General features: G+C 40.4%; 1 protein-coding gene across 5 annotated transcripts in view; it reads left to right on the top strand.

The window, feature by feature from the left end:
- The first annotated feature begins 7,828 nt into the window (after positions 1-7,828).
- The window catches only part of LOC113138593 (transducin-like enhancer protein 4), a 33,171-nt gene continuing 16,239 nt past the window's right edge, over positions 7,829-24,760 (top strand). Inside the window, exons 1-7 of one of the 5 annotated variants that reach the window (XM_026321142.1) lie at positions 7,829-8,338; positions 8,685-8,770; positions 10,584-10,647; positions 10,750-10,794; positions 19,178-19,240; positions 22,058-22,132; positions 23,360-23,561. In XM_026321142.1, the coding sequence (XP_026176927.1) occupies positions 8,294-8,338; positions 8,685-8,770; positions 10,584-10,647; positions 10,750-10,794; positions 19,178-19,240; positions 22,058-22,132; positions 23,360-23,561 (580 nt within the window). In that variant the 5' untranslated portion in view covers positions 7,829-8,293. Of the gene's footprint in view, positions 8,339-8,630; positions 8,771-10,583; positions 10,648-10,749; positions 10,795-19,177; positions 19,241-22,057; positions 22,133-23,359; positions 23,562-24,760 lie in introns of all 5 variants that reach the window. The other 4 variants (XM_026321139.1, XM_026321138.1, XM_026321137.1 and 1 more) reach the window with 4 other exon arrangements.

Raw genomic sequence — 24,760 nt, 5'->3', positions numbered from 1 at the left:
GAACGTCTGCTTCTGTTTGCATATGTATGTGTGCATGTTTGTGTGCACCTAGAAGTCCCTTCAGCTCAGATGTGGGTGCTAATTTTGCCCCCTGGTGTGTTGGGCTGCTCTGAGGGTTCTGCTCTGTTTATGAAGCAGGCATATTGACCCAATTTGTAGCCTTCGCACTCTGTCTCTCTCTCTTTTTGTCCGCCTGTTGGGGCATATTGCGAGGCTGCATGGCTGGAGAAATGAGCTCACTCAGACTGAACTAAACGCCATACGCATCATTGAGCAGCATTACCAACCTCCCCCCACTCATCACTCTCACTGGATGCTGCAGGTGTGTGTGTGTGTGTGTGTGTGTGTGTGTGTGTGTGTGTGTGTGTGTGTGTGTGTGTGCGTGCGTGCATGTGTGTGTACAGTACGTGCCTGTGTAGAGGGCTGCGTTAACTAGAAGGTCTAATAAATCAACCTGTCTGTCCACAACCTCCTCCCTTCCTTTTACCTATTGCCCCATTACTCGTCCCTCCTCCTCCTTTCCCCCTCATCTTTTTTCTCCCTCTTTCTCTTTCTTCCTCCATCTCTCTCTTCATCTCTCTCCTTTATGTCCTGTAATTCTTCTTTTAAAGCTCAGGGGGTGGTGTTGGAGGCATTATGTGCCTCCTGATAAATCACTGTCTGGGAGCAGTGCAGGGTAACAGGACATGTGCAGATCAGCTTACTGGTGTCTGTGGGTCTGTAGATGTCCGGGCAATGCATAGTAATGTCCCATTGATTGTAGAATTTCATAACAACGTGTATGTCTTAGCATTCATATGTACATGAGTCTCAGGTATTCGTCACTGTGTATTATGTACAGGGTATGTGTGCATGCATGCACTATAAAAAGTGAATGCAGTTTCTGGCCAGTACTGATCTCCCTGTCCTGCTGAATGGTGGCTGATTGAGACACATGGACTGCCTTTGTGCCCTGATCTAGTTGCCATTGATTACCTATCAGGGTTTTTGATTGCATCCTGGAAGTAATTCTTTTAAATAGGCCCTAATGGCCTGCAATCTGGGCTGATGACGACCTCAGAGAGTCCAATCGCAGATCCATTTAGGCCCTTTCAGACCCCTCCATGTATACTCTGAAACTCTCTCTCATTGCTCAACCCACCCCATCCGCACCACCACCCCCACAACTGCTACTGCTTTTCCTTGTGTCGTGTCAGCACCACATCTCTATGCTCGGTTACTCACATGCAAAAACACAGTGACAATGAAAATCTGCAGAGTTACATATAGAGAGCTTACACGTCTTTTACAGCATGCACCTGGTCTTGCTAAAGATTAGAGAAGCTGATGATGGCAGAAAGGGGAGCAAAGTAATAGAGAATGACAGAGAAAAAGATATAAGACACACAAATAGAGTGTAATCCTGCCTTTAACTGAAAAAGATAAAATAAGTGGGAGAAAGTCGAGGTTTCAAAACTGCAAAAAGAAGAGGAAAATGAAACCAGTGAGAAAGAAGAGGTATGACAGATCTGTTAGGGATAAGAGAAGGAGAAGGGGAGGGGGGTGGCCATCACTATGTCAGGCTGTTATTATAGTCTGAGGGTTGGATGGAGGCATGAGAAGGAGGGGGGGTGCAGCAGACAGGAAGAGGGCTCGCCGTCTAATCCTCCAATTTTCTTACATTACTGCTCCCCCGCCTTCTCTCCACCTCCGTCCTTCTCTCCACCACCAGCCCCCCTCTTCTCCCTCCCTCCATGCTGCCAGGCCTGTCGACAAATGAAACTGGAGATAGCAGCACCTTCACAGAGATTGACTTGATGGAGTAAAACACACACAGAAAAGAGAGCGTGAGACAGAGACCTCCTGCACCTCTAACAACATAAATGTACCTAGAAAACCCCAGTGGCTCAGTCATCTATTGTTCTGTGCTAGAGAAAGAAAAATAAAACACTGTGTATGTTCTTTCCCAGACTATATAGTTTTCACAAACTTTTCTCCATTTAATCCAAATAATAAATAATGACGGTGGGAGCAGATAAATGTAAATGCGTCTACTGATTTGAATGACGCTCAGAGAAAATGCAGCTGTCTTGTAAAAGCAGTCCCGAGCGTGATCGATAACTTCCTGCTGATAAGGAGAAAAACTTGATGACAGAATATTAAATTAAAGAGATTGTTTTACGCCAGGAATGTAACGCCTCACTTAGCAGAATTACAAAGCAATGATGACAAACAAGGTTCCTTTGCCAGGTAGTGCTGCTTGTTAGAACCTTGTTTATTTATTGATAGTTTTCTCCCTCCAGGAATTTAATTCAGAGCCTCACTGTACCTGGTTGGCCTGGCCCTGGTGTGATAAATGGTTGCTGTTGTTAATCTGAGCAATGGAATTGGGAATGAAGCTGAGCTTTTAGGAGAATTAAACTCACTAATTCAGAGTAATGTTCCTACAATTTACAGTCACTTTCCTCAAACTAATAACAATCACATGCAACAGTGCAAGTCATCACCAGTGAATGTTTTTCTCTCTTCCTGTCCCAAATTGGCTGAGTCTTGGCCTTTCCTACCTTTGTCTCCAATTTCCAGTAGGAAAGCTGACAAACAAGCTTTTTTTTCATCTCCTCTAAAATAGGAGTTCAGCTAATATTCTCATCCTTCCCTCTTCACCACAATTTAGTGATTTGCATTTCCCCGCCCTCTTGATTGATTTGCATTCTAATCACTTCTCATTGGGCGAGGCAGAACCCTGACTGAGTGAGACTAATTTGCCATGCTAATGAGATGGCTCCAACAAACAGAGCCAGCTGGAGACCAGAGTAAATGATCCTGTCATCAGTCAAGAACACAAACATGGCTAACAGCTAATTAGCTCGCGGCAGTTTGTAGAGGTGACATTCTGTCTGATCTGTGCTGCAGAAACAGAACAGAAGAGAAAAAGAGGCAACAATAAAGGAGAGAAGAAAAGGGAGGAGGGAGGCTGAGCCTGGTGATGAATTTGGCTTTTTGTTTTTCATCCACTCCTGTGGCATGTGATGTAAAACACACATTCACACGCAGACACACACAAACATCTGTAACTTCCCCGTTTTCTTTGCATTGCGCCGATGAGGATAGGAGCAAGTATGTGGCATCTGAATGAGGGGAGAAAATATGCTAAGCAGACAATCAGAGGTGTACCCCCTGGTGCTAAACAGCCAATCATGGTTGTCCCAGTGTGTGTCACCAGCCAGCAGGAGGCAGAATTAGTCCTGGTTAGCAGCCAGAGCCCTGCCGAGTGGCTGATTAGTCTTTTAGACTGAAGAGGAGACAGAATGTTAAAAGTCCAACTGCCTATTTGGGAGTTTCCTACACAGCAGACAAAGGCAAGGACTTTTTATATTGAAAAGAAATGTTAGTATCCTCATTGTTACCTTGTAAATGTGATACACTAAACTAATAATAAATATATTGCAGTAGTTCAGTTTTTAGCATGCATTTAAAGAACCAAAATGTAACAATGGAAGAAATATGGTTGAGTTCAGGTGGCTTAATGTCTTTTAGTCCAAACAGAAGATGCATAAAATTTCATATTTTTTATTTTCACATACCTATGTAGTGTTTTAAAAAAGCGCAATATGGCAACATGTTAAATCCCAACAACAAGCTGCACATAAACCTTTACAAATGTTTTATTACACATATACAATAAGTAATGTATTTTCAACAATTGTGACTCCTTTGCTGTGAATAAGTCAATGGTAGTAGTAGATGCAGTTCTATGCCTCAAAAATATGTCCTGATCATAAGTACATTATAGTGCATTGTTAACTAACTACCTATTAAATGCTTGCTGCATTATCTGGGCCCTCAGAATTTTTTTTCAGCCATTGTCATTCCCTGGTAATTAATTGGTCTTCATCTTGGTCTGTCTCCCTTTTGCAGCTTTCAGCTCAGTCTGGCTGTCATCTGCTTGCTCCATGCTATTTCAGTTTTATCACTGCAAACACTTGCATATATCCATTTGTAATCCAATAAAGAAATGGCAGCAATCTGTATGTTCCTTTCAGGGGACTGGATGACTTTGAGCACCAGATGCTGATGCTCCCCCAGAGTCGTTACCACAATACAGCCGATCCTTAACTGTCTCCAATAAAGACACACACATGCACATCACTTCCCCTCGCTCACTCAGTGTGGTGGCAGGATTAACCTGCTGGTAGTGGACTAAATCCACCACTGCACTGCCTCCGCCTCTCTGTGTCTATGTCTGAGGAGGCCTGGTTATCCCCTCACACAAGCTCCCTGTTCAAAAGGGCGGCCGCCGGGGATTAATGACGTGTTAAAGGGGTGACCATGGGGGATTTAGATGCAGCTTGTTATAAGGACAGGAGATTTACGAACACGGATCAGTGGTTAATGCTTGTTGAAGTATTATAGTTAGACACCAAGCCCCCAACACACACACATACGTGGACACTGACAGGTGCTGTAGGATCATTCTGTTATACCACAGGATGGTGTGTTGGTGAAAGGACTATACCGCTGTGCTTGTCTTATAGTAAATATACTTCTGTAACCCTGTTGACCCATAGGACAACAACAGATGCCCTCAGGTCATTGTCACAGAAGGACGAGTGTCTACACATTTTTCACAAGCCAGCAAGCTTTTGAAAAATAGAGTAATGCGGCGTGCAATGCCGACCAATAAATATTCTCATTTTTACAAAATCTAGTAGTGTTAAAGTCACCGTGCGTTAAGATTTTAAAAATGTCCAAGTCTGGCACCCTCTATTGGTATTATGAAAAAACACATTCTGACAGATTCCCATGACTTGGAACTGGGTACTCTGAGATAAATGGGACAAAAGAAATGTGACAAAAAAAAATTCCAGTTTTTACCAGGATTTTTAATTTCCAGTTCCAAACAAAAATTAATGCCAACAGAGACTTCTAATCGATGCTATAATCGTGGAAAACTGCTACACAGGATGCATAAAGCTGTACAAGTACTGTAATGAGATGTTGACTTATTAATGAATATTCTGTGACAAGATAATCTAATCAGTGTGAAAACGTTGACCTGTACTGTATCTCGGAGCCTGAGCCTGCCTCTTTAGCTGGTGTTGCTATGATGTGCATGTAATTTGGGTGATCATTTGCCCCTTTTTCTGCATGTTTTTTTGGGTATGGTGTTCTAGATAGAACAGTGGTGCTAATAATCTGCAGTTAAAACCCAACAAAAGGTAAATGCTGTGACCAGTGAGCTGTGTGTGAGATCGCATTCATGTCCAAGTGAATATCAGTGAGGGAGTAATATTAAAGGTTACTGTAGAAAGTGAATGTGGGTTTATCTAGGTGTAAAAAGGCGAGTTCAAAGGAGGGAGGTATGGAAAGAGGACTGCTCCAAGATTAAGAGACATATGTACAGGTGCTGATAGCTGGTCGGGATCAATGCACTGAGCAAGATGTTAAGGCCGAGTTTCCTCGCCACCCACTCCTCATGTCAAGCCTGCCTCCTCCCCCTTAATCCCCCCTCTCTTAATAAGACACTCTGAACCCCCCCCCGAACACACACACACACATATCCAGCCTGCTATCCATCTACCCTCAAAATCCGCTCCTGTGCAATCTCCTGCGCATCAGCTGCCAAATGAAGTTCCTCTTTAGAAAAAAAAACTTTGCTGTCGAATCATCTGAGGTATCGTGGCTGGCGGCAAAGGCAGCCCTTGTGTTGAAGCCAATAATCCGGCGTCAAGGCTTCAGGTGCACAGAGGGCCGTGATTGACAGGGCTCGATATGAGGCCCTCGCCTCACTTGACATTTGGGTTTCATAAGGTCTGGAACAAAAGGCAGGGGCAAAATAATCAGAGAGGGGCACAGGCAAATAAATCTGTTTATTTCTCTTCACCTGCCCCCCTCCCTCACCTCTGTACCTCCCCAGCTCGCCCATATCACAGCGCAACCCTTGGAGGGGAAATAGGGAGGGCACGATATTACCTTCTCTGAGCCTTAGTGGATTCACGCACCACGACAGCAGGTCACTTTAGGCCCTGTGCTTACCTGAGATATTAGTTTGTATGTGAGGTAGATAGAGATGTGTATTTGAATGGCTGAGACGCTGTGTATGTGTGCACAATCCTGTGTATGTATGAGGGAGAGGCAGAGACAACAGGAAAGACAGAGAGACAGCAGCAGATAGACTGACAAGGAGTGATGTGCTGTCATAATATGGATAACCATTTATACACCTGTATGTTTGTGTTTGAACAAGAAGAAAACGAGAGGTAATGCAACAGTAATAGAAGTCCTGCTTTAAGGGCCACGTGTTCTAACAAATCTGGTCCTAAATATAGCTATAAGAGATGTGATACCTATGTGGTGCCAGCAAACTTTATATACTAATACAGTTTGCATCTAGTTCCAGAGGCTGAAGGCCCTTTCATTTTCCCCATCGACATTATTGTAATTCACTGTGATCTCCCAGTTCATGCATCAGTCCAAATGATTTATAAGTGTGTTACAAAATATCAGGTTTCTTTAAAAAAAAGAAGTTGAAAGTACAAGCTTGTGTACATGTACATGAAATATTGATACTCCCAGCTTAATATTCTTAAGATTCTGTATGTATGAAGAAACCTATAGGGCTGTTTCAGCATCCAGGTGACTCTTGTGGTGCGTACCACACCAGGAAACTGACTGTCAATAGAATATCAAGAACAAACCTGTAACAAAATACCACATACAAACAACTGAACAACGACAAACAACATAAACATATGTTTATGTGTGTAGTCAAGTGGGTATAAAAATGTTTTATATTGCCTTTTTTATGCAAAGCACTTATAACAATATTGTACCTATAAACCAACCATAATGTTGTAGTATACTGTACATGCAGCTGTGATCTGGCTGGCACTGTGCACAGCTGTTACTAATAGCATTAACGGTGGCACCGATCTGTTCAAGTGTCGCAGTAAGACATGACAACATCCACTGTACCAGGACCCTGAACCTGAAGCGGATAAATGGAACCCATCGTTCATATTTATTTCCATCTTTCTTTTTCACTGGTGTGACATGTCCAAATGTTGACAGTAAAAAAAAAAGGCCTATTTCACAGTAATTGTTCAGAAACAATACTGAGTAAAGGAAGTTGACAGGGAGCTAATTGAAATGTAATCTTTGTAGCAGTAATAATAGTTCATTTTCTGTTTTATTAAGTGTTGACATTATTTTGTCTACCTTCCATGTGATTTACATCCTGTACAAGCAGGCTGACGTATCTATGAGGAGCTGAATGAGAATTTGATTGCGGGGTTGTAAGTGCAATCTGTGGACACAGTAGCAGACTGTTTTAATAGGCGATTCAATTAAAAACAGGAAAAACACGAGACATCTAGAGGCCATATGTTCGTCTCTGCCTCAAATCCTCTGTAAAAAAAAAAAAAAAAGCAAATCAAAACTCATAAGTCAACAGATAGTTTCCAGATTAATCCCTGTGACATCTTTTAGTACCAGACCGAGCCCCCACGTGGGGAGTCTGCATAGCTCGCATACTGCTGGAGGTGATTGGATGGCATATCGATGATTGGCAGGAGGATGGAGCGCAGTATGTGCACATTTCCGTCCCCATTGGCTGCCTTTAATGGTCGCTCCTCCTTCAGACCACACACCATTGGCTTTGGAGTCTCCGCTGAGGATCCGGGAAGTTGTAGTTCTTTATAGCAGACGCGCATCTGTAGTGCTTATTATTGAATAATATGAATTAAACTACACGTCCCGACGTCACGGTACGGGCTCTTATAATTGTTGTGAATATGTAATTGCACTGGTACGACTGGTTGCTTCAAAATTTGGGTTTTACATACGATGTGGTTGTCGCTCCGCCGCTGCTGTGGGAGGAAGTGAACATTAACGGAGGCTGTAGGAAATTAACCGATAAATTCGCGACGACTGGACGCATCAGGGGAAGCTCTGACGCGGACGAGCGAGGTTATGATGTGCGAGAAGTCGATGCTTTGTAGAGAAAAATAAGAGAAAATAGGGAATTTAATTGTTTGTCAAGAACGGACAAGGGAGAATCTGTGGACGCAAAGAAAACGCGCTGGAGATTTTGGAGAAGATTGAGACAACTCGTGCATTGGTTATGACACTGACTTTTGAAATCTTGTTTTGCTGTCTTTGGTAAACCAGAGGTTTGATGATGTTTTCACTCTTCACGGAACCTGCACACAGCCCGCAAACCGGCCACTGACTGACCTTTTACGCACGGCGAGAGATCCGTGCTCACACATTTTGTTTTCGTGTTTATGCGGATGAACTTTGCAATACATTCTTAATGATTCGAGATCTGACCAAGATGTACCCCCCGGCACGGCATCCGGTAAGTAGAGAGTAGTAACAGCCAAGGCAATATGTCAGAATTGCGCAGATTAACAGCCGCTCTCTTAATGCGTAATCTGTTTAGATCAAGTTTCCGTGCCACTGCGCGCTCGCACGGACAATTGCGCTCATTGTCAAGCTGCAGCAGCTGTATGTGTGTGTCTGCGAGTCTGCGTGGGTTAAAGGAGACTGAGTGAAACTCAAAGGCCACCCGTATCACATAGGCCTATTGTCATTGACAGTCTTGTCTTGTGTGTGTGTGTGTGTCGTGACAATGAACTTTGGTCGCTCAGTTCTTCCTCTCTTTCCTCACACGATGTTTGGTTTGGATTGAGGTTCCCCACCAGCCGGGACAGCCGTTTAAGTTCACTGTCACCGAGTCTTGCGACCGGATCAAGGAGGAGTTTCAGTTCCTGCAAGCCCAGTATCACAGGTAAGAATTTAGTTGGGGTATGACATCTGCTCATCAGCCAAATAGTGACAAAATACCAGTGAAGCTTTGTGCACTGGAGTGATTAGAAACCTGATCTCTGTTATTCTGGGTTGTAATGGGTATTTGACAAAAAGATGCCTACTAGATCTCTAAATTAATAATAAAAAACAATTGTTAGTTTCTGCCCTAGTCGATATTTCCAGCAGAAATGACCAGATAAGAAAGTTCATTTCTGTAATGTTAACATACCTTCTAAAGGTCATGTGTAGTGCAGTATGACCAAAATTTTAGGGAAACACATGATGCAATGACATGAAATACATGACAGAAAGTGATTTTTGTTCAGGATATGTCTGGGACCCTGTACCCTTACCACCCCCTCCGCTAGTTTAAGGTAAACAGACCTTTGGAGATCCCATGAACGGGTTCTCTTCAGACCCTCTGTATAGAGCTAACACACGTTTTGTCCCAGGTTCATTGCTCAGTGTTGACTAACCACCACGGGTAAACCCAATCAACCTTGGTTTGCACGTCCCTCTCTGCAAGTGCAAGTGGTGTGAAATACTTTTTTACCTGAGATGATGAAGTGTGAAATACATTGCCTGGGGCAGAACCATAAGCACAATTCCAATGCATAATAATGGCTTAGCTCTGGCCACCTTGTAGTTATTGCCCAATCACCTGGTGAGATGAACCAAGCCAATCCTGGGGTTGAGCAAGCTGAACCAAGGATAGTGGCTGCTGCATGTGTATGACAGACCACTGTATGCCATTGAAATGCTAACTGCAGGGAGACACTGATTTCATTATAAATGGAAGAAAAGGTCAATCAGAGGTCCATGCTGAATGTGCAATTATTTTATTTTATTTTTTTTGGTGATGTTTCGTTTTGATGGCTGACAGGGTTTCTCAAGATGGGAGTAACATGTCTTCAGCAACTTCTGTGAGCAGAAAACAGTTATCTAGTCTCCTATGCAGACCCATCCAAATGCTTCCTAATGTTAAATATCTGATGCCTAATGACTTTCATAAGTATTATCAAATAAAAATATTACTAGTTATTATTTATATATTGTATTATTAGTTGGTGATTCAGTTCAGTTTTAAAGGACTGCAAAGAAAAATCTCTGAGATTCTGATTAAACCAGCTACACTGTCAAAGATGCATTGGGTTCTACCTTGAATTAATGCTATTATGAAAAACATGATTTTACCTGCACTGATTTTATGGTCAGCATGATAATATTGTCATAAAAAGATCCAAAATGTGTTCAAGCTTTCCAGTAACACACAACGTTTGAAAGAGTTAAGCCTTTGTGTAATCACAGTTGTAAAATGGATCCTCATTATATGGTTGCTTTTTTTGTTGACGGTGCAGTTTGGGCTTCCACTCACACTGAAAGAATATATGATGAGGTTTGTGTGGTTGTCTATTGATCCATTAATTACTGCACTGTACCTGCTGAGTAAGTGTCTGTGTCTGCAGGGGGAACTGGTGTGATCCAGGAAACTCTTTTTTTTTTAATCTTTTCTTGGTGCACTCAAATTTAAAAATGCAAATTTAGAGTAACAGGATGTAACTATAGCCTCAGTATTCCGTAAGTGACATCTGCAATTTCCTTTTTCATATTTAAATATTTAATATTTTTGGTCAATTTGTTTCATGTGACCAAAATGTAAGATATATTGTAGAGTATCATAACTTTGAATCATAAATCATTACTTTCTTCTGTCGTTTGAGTGTGTGTACGTGGTGTTGTGTTGCGTTTGATTATGACATACACTAACATAACAATTTCCTTCTGCCTCACAGTCTGAAATTGGAGTGTGAGAAACTGGCCAGTGAAAAAACAGAGATGCAGAGACACTATGTCATGGTGAGTTTCATTGACTGTGTGTGTGCATGAATGCATGATTATTTTTGGTGCGTGCCAAAACAGGAACAAAGAGGACTCTTACTTTGATCTTTGTTTTTCCAGTACTATGAAATGTCATACGGACTCAATATCGAGATGCACAAGCAGGTAGGAAACTTTTTTTTTTTTTTTTTACTTGAGTGTCAACAAGAAGTAAAACCACATTATAGTAGGTGTCAGATGAATGCAGTTTAAACTTTGTTTTTGAAATCTGTAGGTACTCTTTATTTCAATGTGTATACTGGCTGAAGGGCAGGGGATATATAGATAATTTATTCATTATACCCAGTGCTACAAGGTTTCACTAGAAACTCTGTTATAATAGTTTTGAGTTTTATGACTGATGTAGATTTCAAAATGTTCAACCATGTCTTTCTTGGCCCCATATTACACAAGTTTTGATTTGTATTTGCCCCCTTTTAATGCCCCATTGCTTTTTTAGTCCACATATTCCCTGCCACTGGTATTCTGGTGTTAGTCCCAGTTTGTGCCTCCTTTTTAATACCAGTACGTTCAAGCACATACAGAGATCTTCCTAAAAGTAAATACCCAGTGATCTTTGAAAATCCTAAAAAGTCCATCCATCCATCATCTATACCCTCTTATTCCTAACCAGGGTCCCAGGGATCTGCTGGAGCCTATCCCAGCTCTCTTTGGGTGAAAGGCAGGGGTAGACCCTGGACAGGTCACCAGTCCATCACAGGGCCTCCCAAAAAGTCATTTAGCAAAATTTTTTGAAAGTATTTCCAGAATAATTGTACATTCTTCTAAACATCTGCTTGAAAAAAATGTCTGTTTGCTGCATTTGAAATAAGATTTATCATGCAACAAATGGCTCAATTTGGACAGCTTGTGCTGTTTGTAGCCTGTTTACCTTCCTATTCCTCTCTGTCCCTCCCTGCCTACCTAGCTGTGAAATTACATCTCCTTAGCCATGTTGAATCAGAACTAAAATTGCATTTTCAGTATTAGAATTGATTTGTCTTTCTAATATTTGATATTTTTGGGAAATGCAATCATAAGAGAAACAGTCCACTTTGTAAATGCAGGTTTATGGTAACCTGTCATCAGTGGCCATATCATGTTGTGTATGATTTGAGGTTATGATAGAGGCCTTTGACTAGAAGAAGCACTTATCCAGTAAAAGTAAGGTGAGTTTTTCTAGGGAAATCAGATGCTTACTTGTGATTTGAATATAACGGTAAACACACAAGGCTAGTGTATTAAAGCTGATATGTTTTTAATGGGACTCTGACATGTTTAAATGGTAAGATGGCAGTGCTTTCAGAATTTGATTCCACTTCCCATTTGTTCCCTTTCAGCATGTTTGCCTGCCTTGTGAGCTGGAGTAGTAATTTCACATATGAATAATAAGTTCATCAGTTTAATTGAATGAGAAAATGGGCTGAAAAATGACTCGAGCGAACGAAGATTTGGCCTTTAACGAGCCTTTACATTACTGCTGCCTTTTTTAAACACGGAAGGTCATTAGCATAAATGTCTGTGTTAACCACACATCAGCTGCCAGGCTAAATGGGCCACGTCTAACCAGCTACACATTCATTTCGAGAAAAACGGTGTGTGTAGTGTGTGTGTGTATCTGTGAGTATGAGAGGAAGTGGTAAATGCTTGGCCTTTGTCTTTCTGTGTGTATGTGTATCTGTACTGCCTGTTTGCTGTGTGCGTGTGTGTGTGTCTGTGTATGTGTCATGGGGTGTCTGTACAATAGCCTGTATATATGCTGTACATGTTTACTTGGCGTGTGTGTGTATGTGTGTGTGTGTGTCTGTGTGTGTGTATTTGTCTGTATGCCCACTGTAGTTGTTTGTTTAGCTTTGTGTGTATTATTTGTGTAAATTGTCTGTGTTTGTGTGCGCTCATATATTGTAGACGTTTACTTGGAAGTATGTGTTATTCTTTGTATTTATTTGTGCTTGTCTGTGTGTGTAAATGTTGCACACACAGCTTTACTGGCACACTAATCAGACCTGTCTGATGAAATATGGGGTGTCTGCTATAAATCCTGCTGTCTGATGCTGTGCGTGTGTGAGACACAGAGAAACAGAGAGAGTGTTTATTGAAGGAAAAGGAGGAAAAAAAATAAAAAGAGATAAAATGTGGCCTGTGGCTCTGTGTGGTGCCCAATGATTTCTGTCAGGAAACAGTTTTGGAGAGTGAATCCCTAATTTCTGCCAGCAGTCAGTGTGTGCATGTTTTGTGGGTGTGTTTGTATGTGTGTGTGTTAGAGCGAGTTTTGGAAGCAAATTATTTTGATGTGCAGGCTGTTTGTGTGCATGTTTATGCCAGTGTGCACGGGCGTTAATGTGTGTTTTCTAACCCCTGCATTGGATATGACGCTACGACGTGTGTGGCTTGTTGAGTGGATGCCAGGATTGAAGAGAAGAGGGTGGTGATGGTGGCAGGGATGGATGTGGGGGGTGGCTATACTCCCATTAAGGCAGTCGGCCTCCACTACCAAGCGAATTGCTAATATTGCTTGTTTAGCATTTTCTGAGGGTAATAGGACCATTGATTTTTGGTTGTGCTCTCTGTTTTATTTACACAGAAGGGCTCTGGTGCCGGGGGAGTGAAATGTACCAACGCTCGTTAAAGAGAAATTGACTCGTAGACAGAGGAGAGAACGGGGGGTGGGGGTAGGGGGGGGGGAAGGGTAAGGAGGGAGGAGTATACGAGGGGTGTAGGGCATGGGACTGAGCGGCGAGAGGACAGCTAGTCAATTGCAAATTAGCAAGGCTGAGAGAAATAAAGCAAGTGAAGGATGGAGAGAAAAAGAGGAGGAGGAGGACAGCGAAAGTGGTGAAAGAAGGAAGTAATAAGATGTTTTGATACTGAAGAATGGCAGTGTTTTCTACAAGGTCTGACAACTCATTTCACTGCAGTAGATAAGGAGCCATTTGTTTCATTTGAAGGAGTTTGGTCATGTAATGTTGGATCCACCAGTTTAATATTTGGGTTTACTTTTAAAAAATGCATATGGATTGAGACTGAAAGCACACTGGAACCTTCAAATTATAGCAAGAAAGATTTTAAATGACAGGCCTGTAATTATTTCCTCATATTTCCTGACAAATGTTTTTTTAACTAGTGTGGAGCAGGAGTTGAAAATGGAGACAGTCTAGGTAAAACTCTGACAGTGTATTTTAGTAGTTCCCAACCAGGGGATCAAGAATCCACAGGGGTCACAAGATGAAATCTGAGTGGTCCCAAGGTCACTGAAAGGGTAGTTTGACATTTTTGACAAAACAAAACAAAACATTCTTTCTTTCAGTGAGATGATTTGATTGATACCACTACCACCAATGTATAATTTTACAAGCATTCCTAAAAATTGTTGAAATGAAATCGTGGAGAGAAAATCACTTGTTTTCCCTGAATCGTTGTGTGAATAATACACAATCACAACTGGCTGTAACATTTAGTTTCACAAAAAACTGTTGCCCATGAATTATGTAAAATATGGTATTCATTCTCATACATGAAACTATGTCAGCACTGAATGTACCTATGCAGTAAATATTTCAATGATTAAAAGGGTGCAATAAATACTTGAGCTGCATTATATTAATAACAATATAAATCTTTACATTTAATGATGAATTCATTTTGCAGCTTGTGCTGTTTGTAGCCTGTTTACCTTCTTATTCCTCGCTGTCCCTCCCTGACTCCCTAGCTGTGATATCTTTCACACACCCACTCACACACATAGAGTCACAGGAGAATACAGCCTTTATACGGAGGGGTCCATTAGGTATTAGCTGGTGGTGAAAAGTGGTGCTGATGCGGTGCTTACAAAGCTCCACAGGGGAGATGGACATTTGATCTTCTATTTGACCCAATCCGACTCCAGGGCTCTGGCCTGATGTAATTTCTTTGTTCTTAAGCGTTAACGTTTTTCTTTCTTTTAGAGCAACATCTTTGGTGATAATTGATTATTTTTGTGCTGTGCAAGCTCAAGCCGTTATCTCATAGAGACCACTGTAATGCAAGAAGTTCGAGTTGAAGATTACCAGTAGGTGATTGCAGGTAGATAAAAAAAATCATATTCAGTGGTTTATTCTGCATAAGTGTTTTCCTGGTCTGCTCTCAGGCAGTTCACGCCATTTACTGCATGTTGTTGATCTGATCATAAGGAGGGGCCAACCATAAAATGAGATGTTTAATGTACGTTTCTCCAGTGACTCACATACAGGGTCAAAGATAAATTCAGTGCACATGATCTCATCTCAGAGGTTTCTGGGTTTTATGTGACCACAGAGTCCTCTAATCTAGCAATAAGCTCCATGGATTGACCCGGTTCGAGTCCTAACCTTAGAGGACTCTCTGGCCAGTAGTTTCACTGTCAAGACTGTGACTGATTCACAGTTGAGGCATGTTTGCTGCAGAAGCAAATTTGCTAGGTTTGCACAAAACACAGGACAATTTTTGAGAAAAAAGGAGCCCTTTTTCTCTTTGGTTTCTGCAGTGTGAACAGACATGTCGGCCACACAGGCTGACAACTCTGCACTCTGGCCGACAGTCACGATTGTTTGCCATTGATGTAAAATGTCACCCAAAATTGGTTGTGTTGCCTTGTGGAAAAGCATCTCCATTTCTTTTTCTGCTCCAGTGCTTTTGTTTCCTCTTCAGAGCTATCATCTCAGGGTCAGCTCTTCAAAACGAATTGATTGGAGGTTCAGGTTGTAGAGCTGTTAGTGGTTTTGGCTTCAGAATCCTTATTTCTATCTTAATCATCTATTTAAAATAACACGTTGCTAGTTTAAAGTACTGTATTAATTGATCTGTAGTAAATTACAGTACATCAGGGCTGTAAGTAATGCTTATTGTGATTACCAGTTCATTGCAGTTGGCTTACAAATTAGTTTTGTCCACAAAATGTCAGGAAATCGTAAAAACCCCAAACCATTAGTTTAATTATGCAGAGGACTAGGAAACACAATAGATATTCACACAAGAAGCTGGAGTGTGCGACCTTGGCTTTTTTTTTTTTTTTTTTTGCATTTTTACTTAAATAATGATAATTGCCAATTTATTTTCTGTTCAGCAAACAATCGACTATTTGAGATCTAAATTGCATATGTTTTACATATGCAACCATGCAGTTGTGTTCCAGGCAGCTTTTAGTTTTAGTGTGTTACATATAAAAAAAAATAATAAGAAAGTGCTTACCAGGCTTCCATAATGCCATCCATCCATTCACTGTCACCTTGGATATCTATTTCCTTATCCCAGACCAGACACTCAGTTTTATATTAGTTCATTTCTAATGCTGCAGCTAGGATTGGTTGTTACCAATATATTTCTCAGCTGTAAAATGCTGAGCACAGCCTCCTTTCCCCTCAACACTTAAAACCATAAGGTGCCCGTGAGCAAGGCACTTAAAATCCAACCAACTAGTATGCTGGATTTTCTCAAAGGCTAATATGTACTGGGAAGCTCCCCGGTGTGTATGAATCTGAAACAGAACCAGGCTGAAAAAGGGCATGTGTGCAGAGCAAGTCTTCCCTGGATAAACGTTAAATATAAAACGAAAATGTCAGTGTTTTAGGTTGTCTGTGGGAGCGTTTGCAACTGCAGCTCTGTGTTAAGCCCTACTTTGAGTTGCCAATCTGCCTCGACAATAAATGTCTCTCTAACTCTGCTAATAGTTGTTGCTGAGACATCCTGGGCTCTATAAAAAAGAATCAGCTTTACATTTATGGCCAATGAAGTCTTGTCTTAAACACTCTGGACTATTCAAGGGAAAAAAAAGCATAATTTGAAAAAATGAGAGCCTTTGGAAGTCAAAGATATTTTAGGATATTTTCTGACATAGTATGTGAGATAGTTGTCAGTAAGTGAAAAATCGGGCGTGAAGTTTGAATGAACCAATGTACCCAGTGAAGCCTCTTTAATACATCACCCTAGAATCTCTGGGATTGATGGATTTGTCTGAAGAGCCAAAGTCTTAGTTGGAAGTGCTTCTTCCCTGTTGTTTGGTTTTGCGTCTCTGTGCTCTCTGGCTGAGCACATTTATGGAAAACCTGGCTGCCTACTGTAATTACACCTCTTTTCTGCAGCATGTGGGAAAACCTTCCCCAGAGCTGGGGCTGCTTCTTCTGCCTCAGTGAAGATAAAGTCCAACATGTAAAAGTCAACTTGCAGCCCTGTAGCTCTCAACACCTCCAAAGTATTATATCTAAGAATACGCTTCACTTATATAGCACTATATGTATTCAAAGTGCTTTTGTAATAAATAATGTTTGCTTTTCAGTCACTTCAAACTTAATAATAAAAACACTATTGCTATTTGTTCTTTGAAACTAATGTCAGACCCTTTCAACTTTTTGTAAGTGTTGTATCTAAAATCTGGTGTGTTGTAGATTTTAAGTGCGAGGCTGGAATGATTAATTGGTTGTCATTTAACAGAAATATATTAATTATTTTGACAATTAGTCTTTTTATGTAATTTTTAACCACAAATTTGTTTGTTATCCAGAGGATTTTGTTATTATTAAGTTATTATTATAAAGTGCATTATAAAATGACTCTTGACGATTAAACATTATAGATGAATAAATGAATGACTTTCTGATATGTAGTTATGCATTTAGCCTTACAAAGAAGGTGATGTACATCCCTGTGTGCACATTAGTATGTGCTTCTTTGTGAGTCTGTCTTTGTCTGTGTTTGTGTTTAGATTTGAGTTGCACTACTAGCACTCCCTTTGGGATAGTGGATCAGGCAATTTCCTGTTAAAAAAACCCTACCTGATGTGGGGGGAGAGAGTGCTGTATAATCTTTAAAAGCCAACCCTTGGGTTCAGTAAAACATCTGATGAATACAGAGGAGCCTGTGAAGGTGTGTGTCTGTGCAGGAGCTTCTGTCTGTGTGCACAAGGTTGTGTTTATTTGTGTACTTACCCGGCGGCGGTGTTGCTTGTGCTTCTGTCTGAAGCGTTTGTGTAAGTGTATGTCTGCGGACTTGCTCTTGTGGCCTCTAGGGGCTTCTGTTACTACTGATAGCAAAGCAAAGTTCACCTATCTCAAGGTTATATACATGAAAGAAATGCTTGACAGGGTTACAGGTGTAGCTCATGCTGCTGTATTTGTGCTGGACTTGGAGAAATTTTCTCAGTTGTGTTGTGTTTTTTCAGTTGTCTCTTAGTTCGGCTGATTAAAATCTAATTTTTCACTCTGGTTGTTTGCTCAAGAGGACTCCTCGCTATGTTCTTCCAAATTCTCATGAAACCCAAATCCTACATTTATATTCACACATCATCCATCAGGTTGATTCTGACTGATGTTCAGGTAGTGTAAAAGTAGATTAACCATCCACACCTACTAAACAATACTCCCTCATGTGACATCACTTGAAAGCTGGACAGGCTAATTACTACTTTTATTTCATTATGAGTCAAAACCAGTTGTTTAAAAGGTATCCAAACAAATGAGCACTAAAATCCTCTGACATGGCTTCTGTGGTTTCTGTGCTATACTGCTTATTGTATCTATACATGGACATTGCAAGGCCAAAGATGTGATTTTGCACATCATATCTAATGCTTATGTAAGCCTTAGAGAAAGCCACCTGAAGGTGGAATATTTAACTGTGATGAGTAGTAAGCATGCAAAGCCTTGTTTGCGTCACATATGCAGCATGTCTGTGTTTTTATAAGTGGTACAGATACAGATTCCCTCCCTGAAGTCTTTTACAGTTTCGAATACAACATAATTACTAGTATTAATTGTAGTGACAACAGCAATTAAGTAGTCTGCAGGCTGGCTGTAGCCTAGTCTGCTGCTTTTGTGGCAATATGTAATTACAAAGTCAATGGGTATTATTGTATTGGCAAATGTGTTTTATGTGTTTGTCTTTATCGTTGTAGCCAATAAAAATGTGTGGATTGGGTGACTGGATTGAAGGGATGCTTTGAAACTTGAAATATCTTTTAACCAGGTATTACTTTAGTACAGGCCTGTGTGAACGCTGAAGCAGTTTATGTGCACAGCAGATTAAGATACAGGACTGTAAAGCTTTAAAAGTGTGTGCATTGGTTTTTACTAGTGGAGATAAAAAAAAAAGAACATAATTAACATAACAAATTCTTATATCATTCTTTAGTTAGTCTTCTTGCTTAATTTCAGAGCGCGCCATCTGTCAGGTTTGTTTTTTCTGTTGTTGTGAAATTGATGCTTAGTGCTCATTGCTGTGTTGTTTTTGCACTGTACTCCACTAAGATCATCCCAAAATGAACCAGTTATGGTGGTACCTTGATAGTTTTATTTCTTGCATTTCTCTGTAGTTGTTCCAGTTCTCTGCTTTTGTTTTATATGAACCATGTTAAATAATATGGACTCTTCCTTTAATTTAACACACATTAAAGTCATAGGATGTGATCGTTTGTGTGTTGCGTGAAGATGACGGCCCATTTTTGTCTGTTGGTGAATTTGGAGATGATTGTGTTGTGTGCACCCACCTCTCTGTGTTGCAGGCGGAGATCGTCAAACGGCTGAATGCAATCTGCGCCCAAGTCATCCCCTTCCTCTCTCAGGAGGTAAGACTCAGAAATGCCTGTCACTGTGAGTTAAGATGGAGGTGGGTGAGAGAGACAGAGAGAAAGGAAAGAAGACTGATAAGGAAACAAGAAGGAGAAGTGTGTGGTGGATTGTGAGGCAAAACAGACAGATACAGCATGGATACTAACACACACCCACACACACACATCCTGGGCTAATCCTCTCTGCTCGGGATAGGCAGATATGCTCTGAACTTATTAAATGTCTCCCACTAACATATGCAGGAATGTGTGAGAGAGGAAATTGTTTAAGTTTAGGTTTATTTTGCATGTGTCCAACTGCAAGCACATATGTGTTAAAATACACTGAAAATGCATGCATATACAGTAGTGGGCGCGAGAAGTGCATTTTGTACAGTGTGTTTAATATGAATCTTTAGGTGTATGTGTGTGCTTAGCTGATAAATCCCTCGTCTGGGGGAGTTGAAAGTGTGTGTGCGTGTGTGTGTGTGCGTGCGTGCTGAGCGGTGGGAACAGCAGGGAGGAGTGAGTCTGGACTCCAAAGCTCTCCTTCAGATTAGCTATGGATTAGGAGGGTTTAGGGTGGATTAGGAATAATGGCATTAGACTGTGGTGCTGCTACACAGCCCTGAGGCCCACAGAGAGGGGAGGCTGGGAGAGGAAGCTGCTTTTACTGCTTTGTTTTGATGCAGAGCCTCGTGTACTGGGTGTGCATATGAAAGGTAACACAGTCATATTCCTATTGTGCAGTAAATCACATCGACTGCGACTGCATGTGTTTTATTTTGTTTTTATTTTTGTCATTTTCTGATGTTGTTTCTATTTACAGTTTGAAAATTTCTTTGACAGCAGCTTTGTTGTCTCTAACAGGATGATGTTTTAGTCAGCCTAGTGTATCAAGTAGTAATTGCTCAGAAATATTGTATCCATATAGGGACCAATATATCTATATCTATTTTATATAATTCTACAATTTATTGCCTTATCCCAAAGTATCAAAAACTGAGAAGTAATTGAAATTGACACTGGTTTAAAAAGCAGCCATTTCTTGACTTAATCATTCATTTAAATTATGATTAAATTTATACTGCACTTTATTTAGACAAAGTCATTATATATTGTCGTTAACTCCTTTTTTAAGAGAAAAATGTACTTAACAAGTAAGTGTCAAGTGTCAAAACCCAGTTCCTGTAGTACTAACTCGTGTACAATTTGGTTAAATGTGACAATAAGCAGCCAGTCATTAAATGGATCAAATTAATATGCTGTATGAAGTTATTTCAACTTCTAAAATGTTTTCAATGATCAAAGGGAACTCAGTGCCTTGTAAGGATCCACCCAGTACACAGCACACACAAGTACAGTGTTGGTGAAGTAAAAAGTATTTTCACTTATTTTCTGTGTTTAAGTTGAATTTGTGTTAATCTCCCCTGGCACTTCACACACTTAAAAACTTTAAATAAATCCGGGCAACTCCTTTTATTTTTACATTTTTGAGGAAGAACCATTTTGATACCTTGTGCGTAAAGTGTGTATATGTGTGGAAATAACGCAATGAACCTGAACTTTAACCTCAACAGGAGGAGCTGTTTGTTTCTGCATCAAGTATCATGTTAAAATGTAGCAGGTTAATTTATAATCTATACTGGCTAAAATGGGAACGTATATAATTGGTTATTGTGTAGGTGCAATAAAAAAAAAAAGCCCACCCCTGTTCTACACTTATTGGAACTATTGATGATAATAGTATAAAAGTTATTTGCCAGTATTCATGGATGGTGTGTGCGTGTCACATTCAGGCAGGTCCAAGTCAGTCTGCAGAGGTGTAGCTGAACCCGATGGTCAGGTTCATTTCCACACCTGATAAGCGCTTTCATCTCTGGCCTACTTTGATGTTTTACACTCCTGGATGAATCTTGCTGCTCTCTCTCATTGCTTGTATCTCTCTTTCTCTCCTGTGCCCTTTGGATGACTTTGCCCTGTTGGTTGTTTTTCTCTCTGGGTATCTGGTTCTTTCTCATTCTCTCTAGAAATATATCTCTATGTTGAAGTTTTCACAGATACATCATATTAAAGGATGGAAAATGTTTAACCATACCAAACAGGAATCATCATCTCTGGCACAGAGTACACAATAACATGCATGTAATTTGCATAAGCTCACAGGATCACTTCCACACTCTGAGATAATATCAGGATGCTTGGCCACTACATTATATCTTGGATCCATTAGCAACTGGGGATCAGGAGCCACCTCCTTGGACCATTTACCTGTTTGTTTTCTTAGATTTTGATCCTCAAAGAAGGAATAACTGGCCTTTGCAAAGTTACACTTGACCAATTTGAACACACTGTTTAGTGTCATATTGTGAAGCTGAGCACCTTTTGCAGTTGTGACTCAGAGGTATCTCAGGTCCTTGTCTGTTGGCCTTTAAACTTGATTTAATCAGATCCTAGTGTTTTGATAACATAGTGGATGCTTTTGTCCTGAAACTGCTGTAGAAAAAAATGATGATATTGTAGCTCACTCTGCTACTGCACATGTTGGGTTGTTATTCATGTTTGATAGAAAGGAGCCATCAGACAGATGTTTTATTGTATGTGACTCATGGTGTCTTTTTTGATATTCACTTTTAATTGTGTAGTAGGAACAGATGTGTAATAATGCTGTTGCATCTTCTGTAAATGTTTGTTTCTCCATAGATGCCATAATCCAGATAATCCCTCCTTAAAATCCAGATGTCTGTCTTCATAAAGACCTCCCTTTCCTTTGGCTCAGTTGCTGTTTCAGTATCTCTCCCCCTTTGATTGTTTCTGTCTCTCCCTCTCTCTCAGCATCAGCAGCAGGTGGTGCAGGCAGTGGAGAGGGCCAAGCAGGTCACCATGGCTGAACTCAACGCCATCATAGGAGTGGGTGTATTGCACACATGAACACACACACATGCATGCACACACAAACACACACTAAACCAGAAGATGCAGAGACGATCTTCATCTAGCAGAGATAAATGTTTAATAAAGTGGTACAGAGATTAAAATAAAAAGACTAATATGACAGAGTACAGATTCTGAAGGACATACAGAATAGACCATTTAGTTGCATATTCAAACTAACATGAATGGATCAAGTGCATCTAAAACTAGAAGTATGATAGAGGGTTTTTAACCTAGTTGTAACTTATTCATTCATCAGAGTTCTAAAAATTGTCCAACATTTTTCATCTTATCCTTTCTTGTCAGAATACTGGGTCAGCTTTTATTTATATAGTTTTGAAATATGAAAAACAGATTTTATGAAATTGGCTCATCACAAGAGAATACCTTGTCTTTTTAATGATGGGGAATTTTGGAGACAGGCAACCATTTCCAAAAAGGACCTGTTGATAAATTTCTGCAGGGGATTTAGAGCTGTGGATTATTATTAGCATGGAAGATATTGGCCAATCACAGTTTCTGTATGTCACTGTATATGGTGACCTATTGTGGAAACAGTATTTTAGTCACCAAAAGGCTCTGACTGCAAAATGCTTATATCTTGGTCAAAATTCTTTAATAACCAAGTTTAGAGTATCCCTGTCACAAATATCATTCATTACAGTCATTCAAAACAAATAATGATAATGTTTCTTGATATTTTTAAACCTTAATCAAACGCACGCACATATATACACACACGCATGCACACACATATACACACACACACACACACACACACTTGCCTTGCTTACTGCTGTGGTTATTTAAAGTTTTTACAGTATTACACTCTGTTCAGAAAATCTTTGGAAATGTGGTAAAGAAATACAACAGCTGTAAATGTCGCAGTGTGGTTTTTTAAAAAACATTTTTCTTTATTCAAATTGTGCTTTTCTCCTACACCTATTATATACTGTATTCAGGTGTCTAGAGACTTTCACATTTCTTGAGGACACTTGCATAAGGTTGATGCTCTGACATGCAACACTGATCAGGCTTTTTATGTTTCAGGCTCTATGTGGTGCTGATAATGTTTTTCTTTATGTTTCTTCTAAGTCTTTTTCTCTCCTTACTGTTTGTCTCGTCATCCCAGCTACTTGTTTGATTTTATGTCATTATCAAATCAAAATGTGTCATTAATCAGTGTTTTGATGTGTGTTTCAGCAGCAGCAGCTCCAGGCTCAGCACCTCTCCCACGGTCACGCCATCCCTGTCCCACTCACACCCCATCCAGCGGGTCTCCAGCCTCCGCTGCCCCCTGGGGCCGGTACTGCCAGCCTGCTGGCCCTCTCTTCCGCCCTGAGTCACCAGCTGCCGCTTAAAGATGAGAGGAAACACCACGACAACAACAGTGAACACCCGAGAGGTAAGGACTGCCCTGTTTGTGTGTATTGTACAGTAGTAGTTGATATACTTGCATATGTTTGTTTCTGTTCAAGTGTCAGCATGATTAAAGTTTCAAGTTTAAAATAGTTAGTTTAAAATGAGATAACAACCATATATATCAATATTTAATATAACCTGCAGTCACCTGTGCTTCTTTATTTCACTCCTAAATAGATGCTATGTTTAATAGACATGAATAATTAAGTTCTCATCTTTTGTTCAGTTAATGATCCCAAACCAATTTTACATGTCAAGAATATTCAGTCAGAATTAGGAATTATATCACCATTTGTACTGGCTGATGCTTAATTGTTAGTACTCTGTATGAACAGCAGTTAAAGCAATTAAAAACTGATTTGTCATTATGCCATTTTAATTGGTTTTAATAGAGAGCCGTACACAACCACCATGATGCCACTTTTCCCTTGTACACACAGAATGCATCTAATTCCTCTCCAAGCTGACTTTGAGCTCAAGCATTTAATTATTGTTCATAGACACTGTATGAGTGAAGGCATGTGTGTGTGTGCGCGCGCGCGCGCGTGTGTGTGTGTGTGTGTGTGTGTGTGTGTGTGTGTGTGTGTGTGTGTGATAGAGAGAGTCTGTGCCAGCTCTTGATTACTCTGTTGCAGCATGGCTGTGAGGGTTTTTAGAGAGCAATAGAGTAGTTAACCTTGCCCTGTAGCTGCAGTAAAGCTGCAACTGAAGTAGTATCCAATCCAATTAGGAGACCAGTCAATAACAATGCAATTCCATTTTTAGACGTTTTAAATGCATGTTTTTTCAGTTATAATGTTGCAACCTGTGCCATTTTGAACTCCTAAGGTCCTTAAGGTGCAAATCCAGCAACCTTGTTGGACAATATACTTATTGCCCATGTACACATGGTCAGGCAAACAGCTGATCATCCATTCATAGCATATTTAAGCTCTAATCTAAACAGGCCTGATGGTGAATCACAAGAGCAGTTGTTCTGTCACTTCTTTCTAACTCTACACCCCCAGATTTTTTGGATTTTCAGACTTTGGCCCCAGTTGACACTGATTTAAATGACATCACTTGAGGCAGCTCAGATTTGGTGCAGCTCTGGAGCCACAAAAGGCTTTAAACAACTTTTTCACATATGCACTACTCCCCAGCACCTGTAATAAGACTTTGATGTACATAGTTAGTGGAGTT

Source organism: Mastacembelus armatus, chromosome 9, assembly GCF_900324485.2.
Source record: "Mastacembelus armatus chromosome 9, fMasArm1.2, whole genome shotgun sequence".
Classification (NCBI taxonomy): domain Eukaryota; kingdom Metazoa; phylum Chordata; class Actinopteri; order Synbranchiformes; family Mastacembelidae; genus Mastacembelus; species Mastacembelus armatus.
Note: the sequence above shows the minus strand (reverse complement) of the source record. Positions and strands in the feature narration are given on the sequence as shown.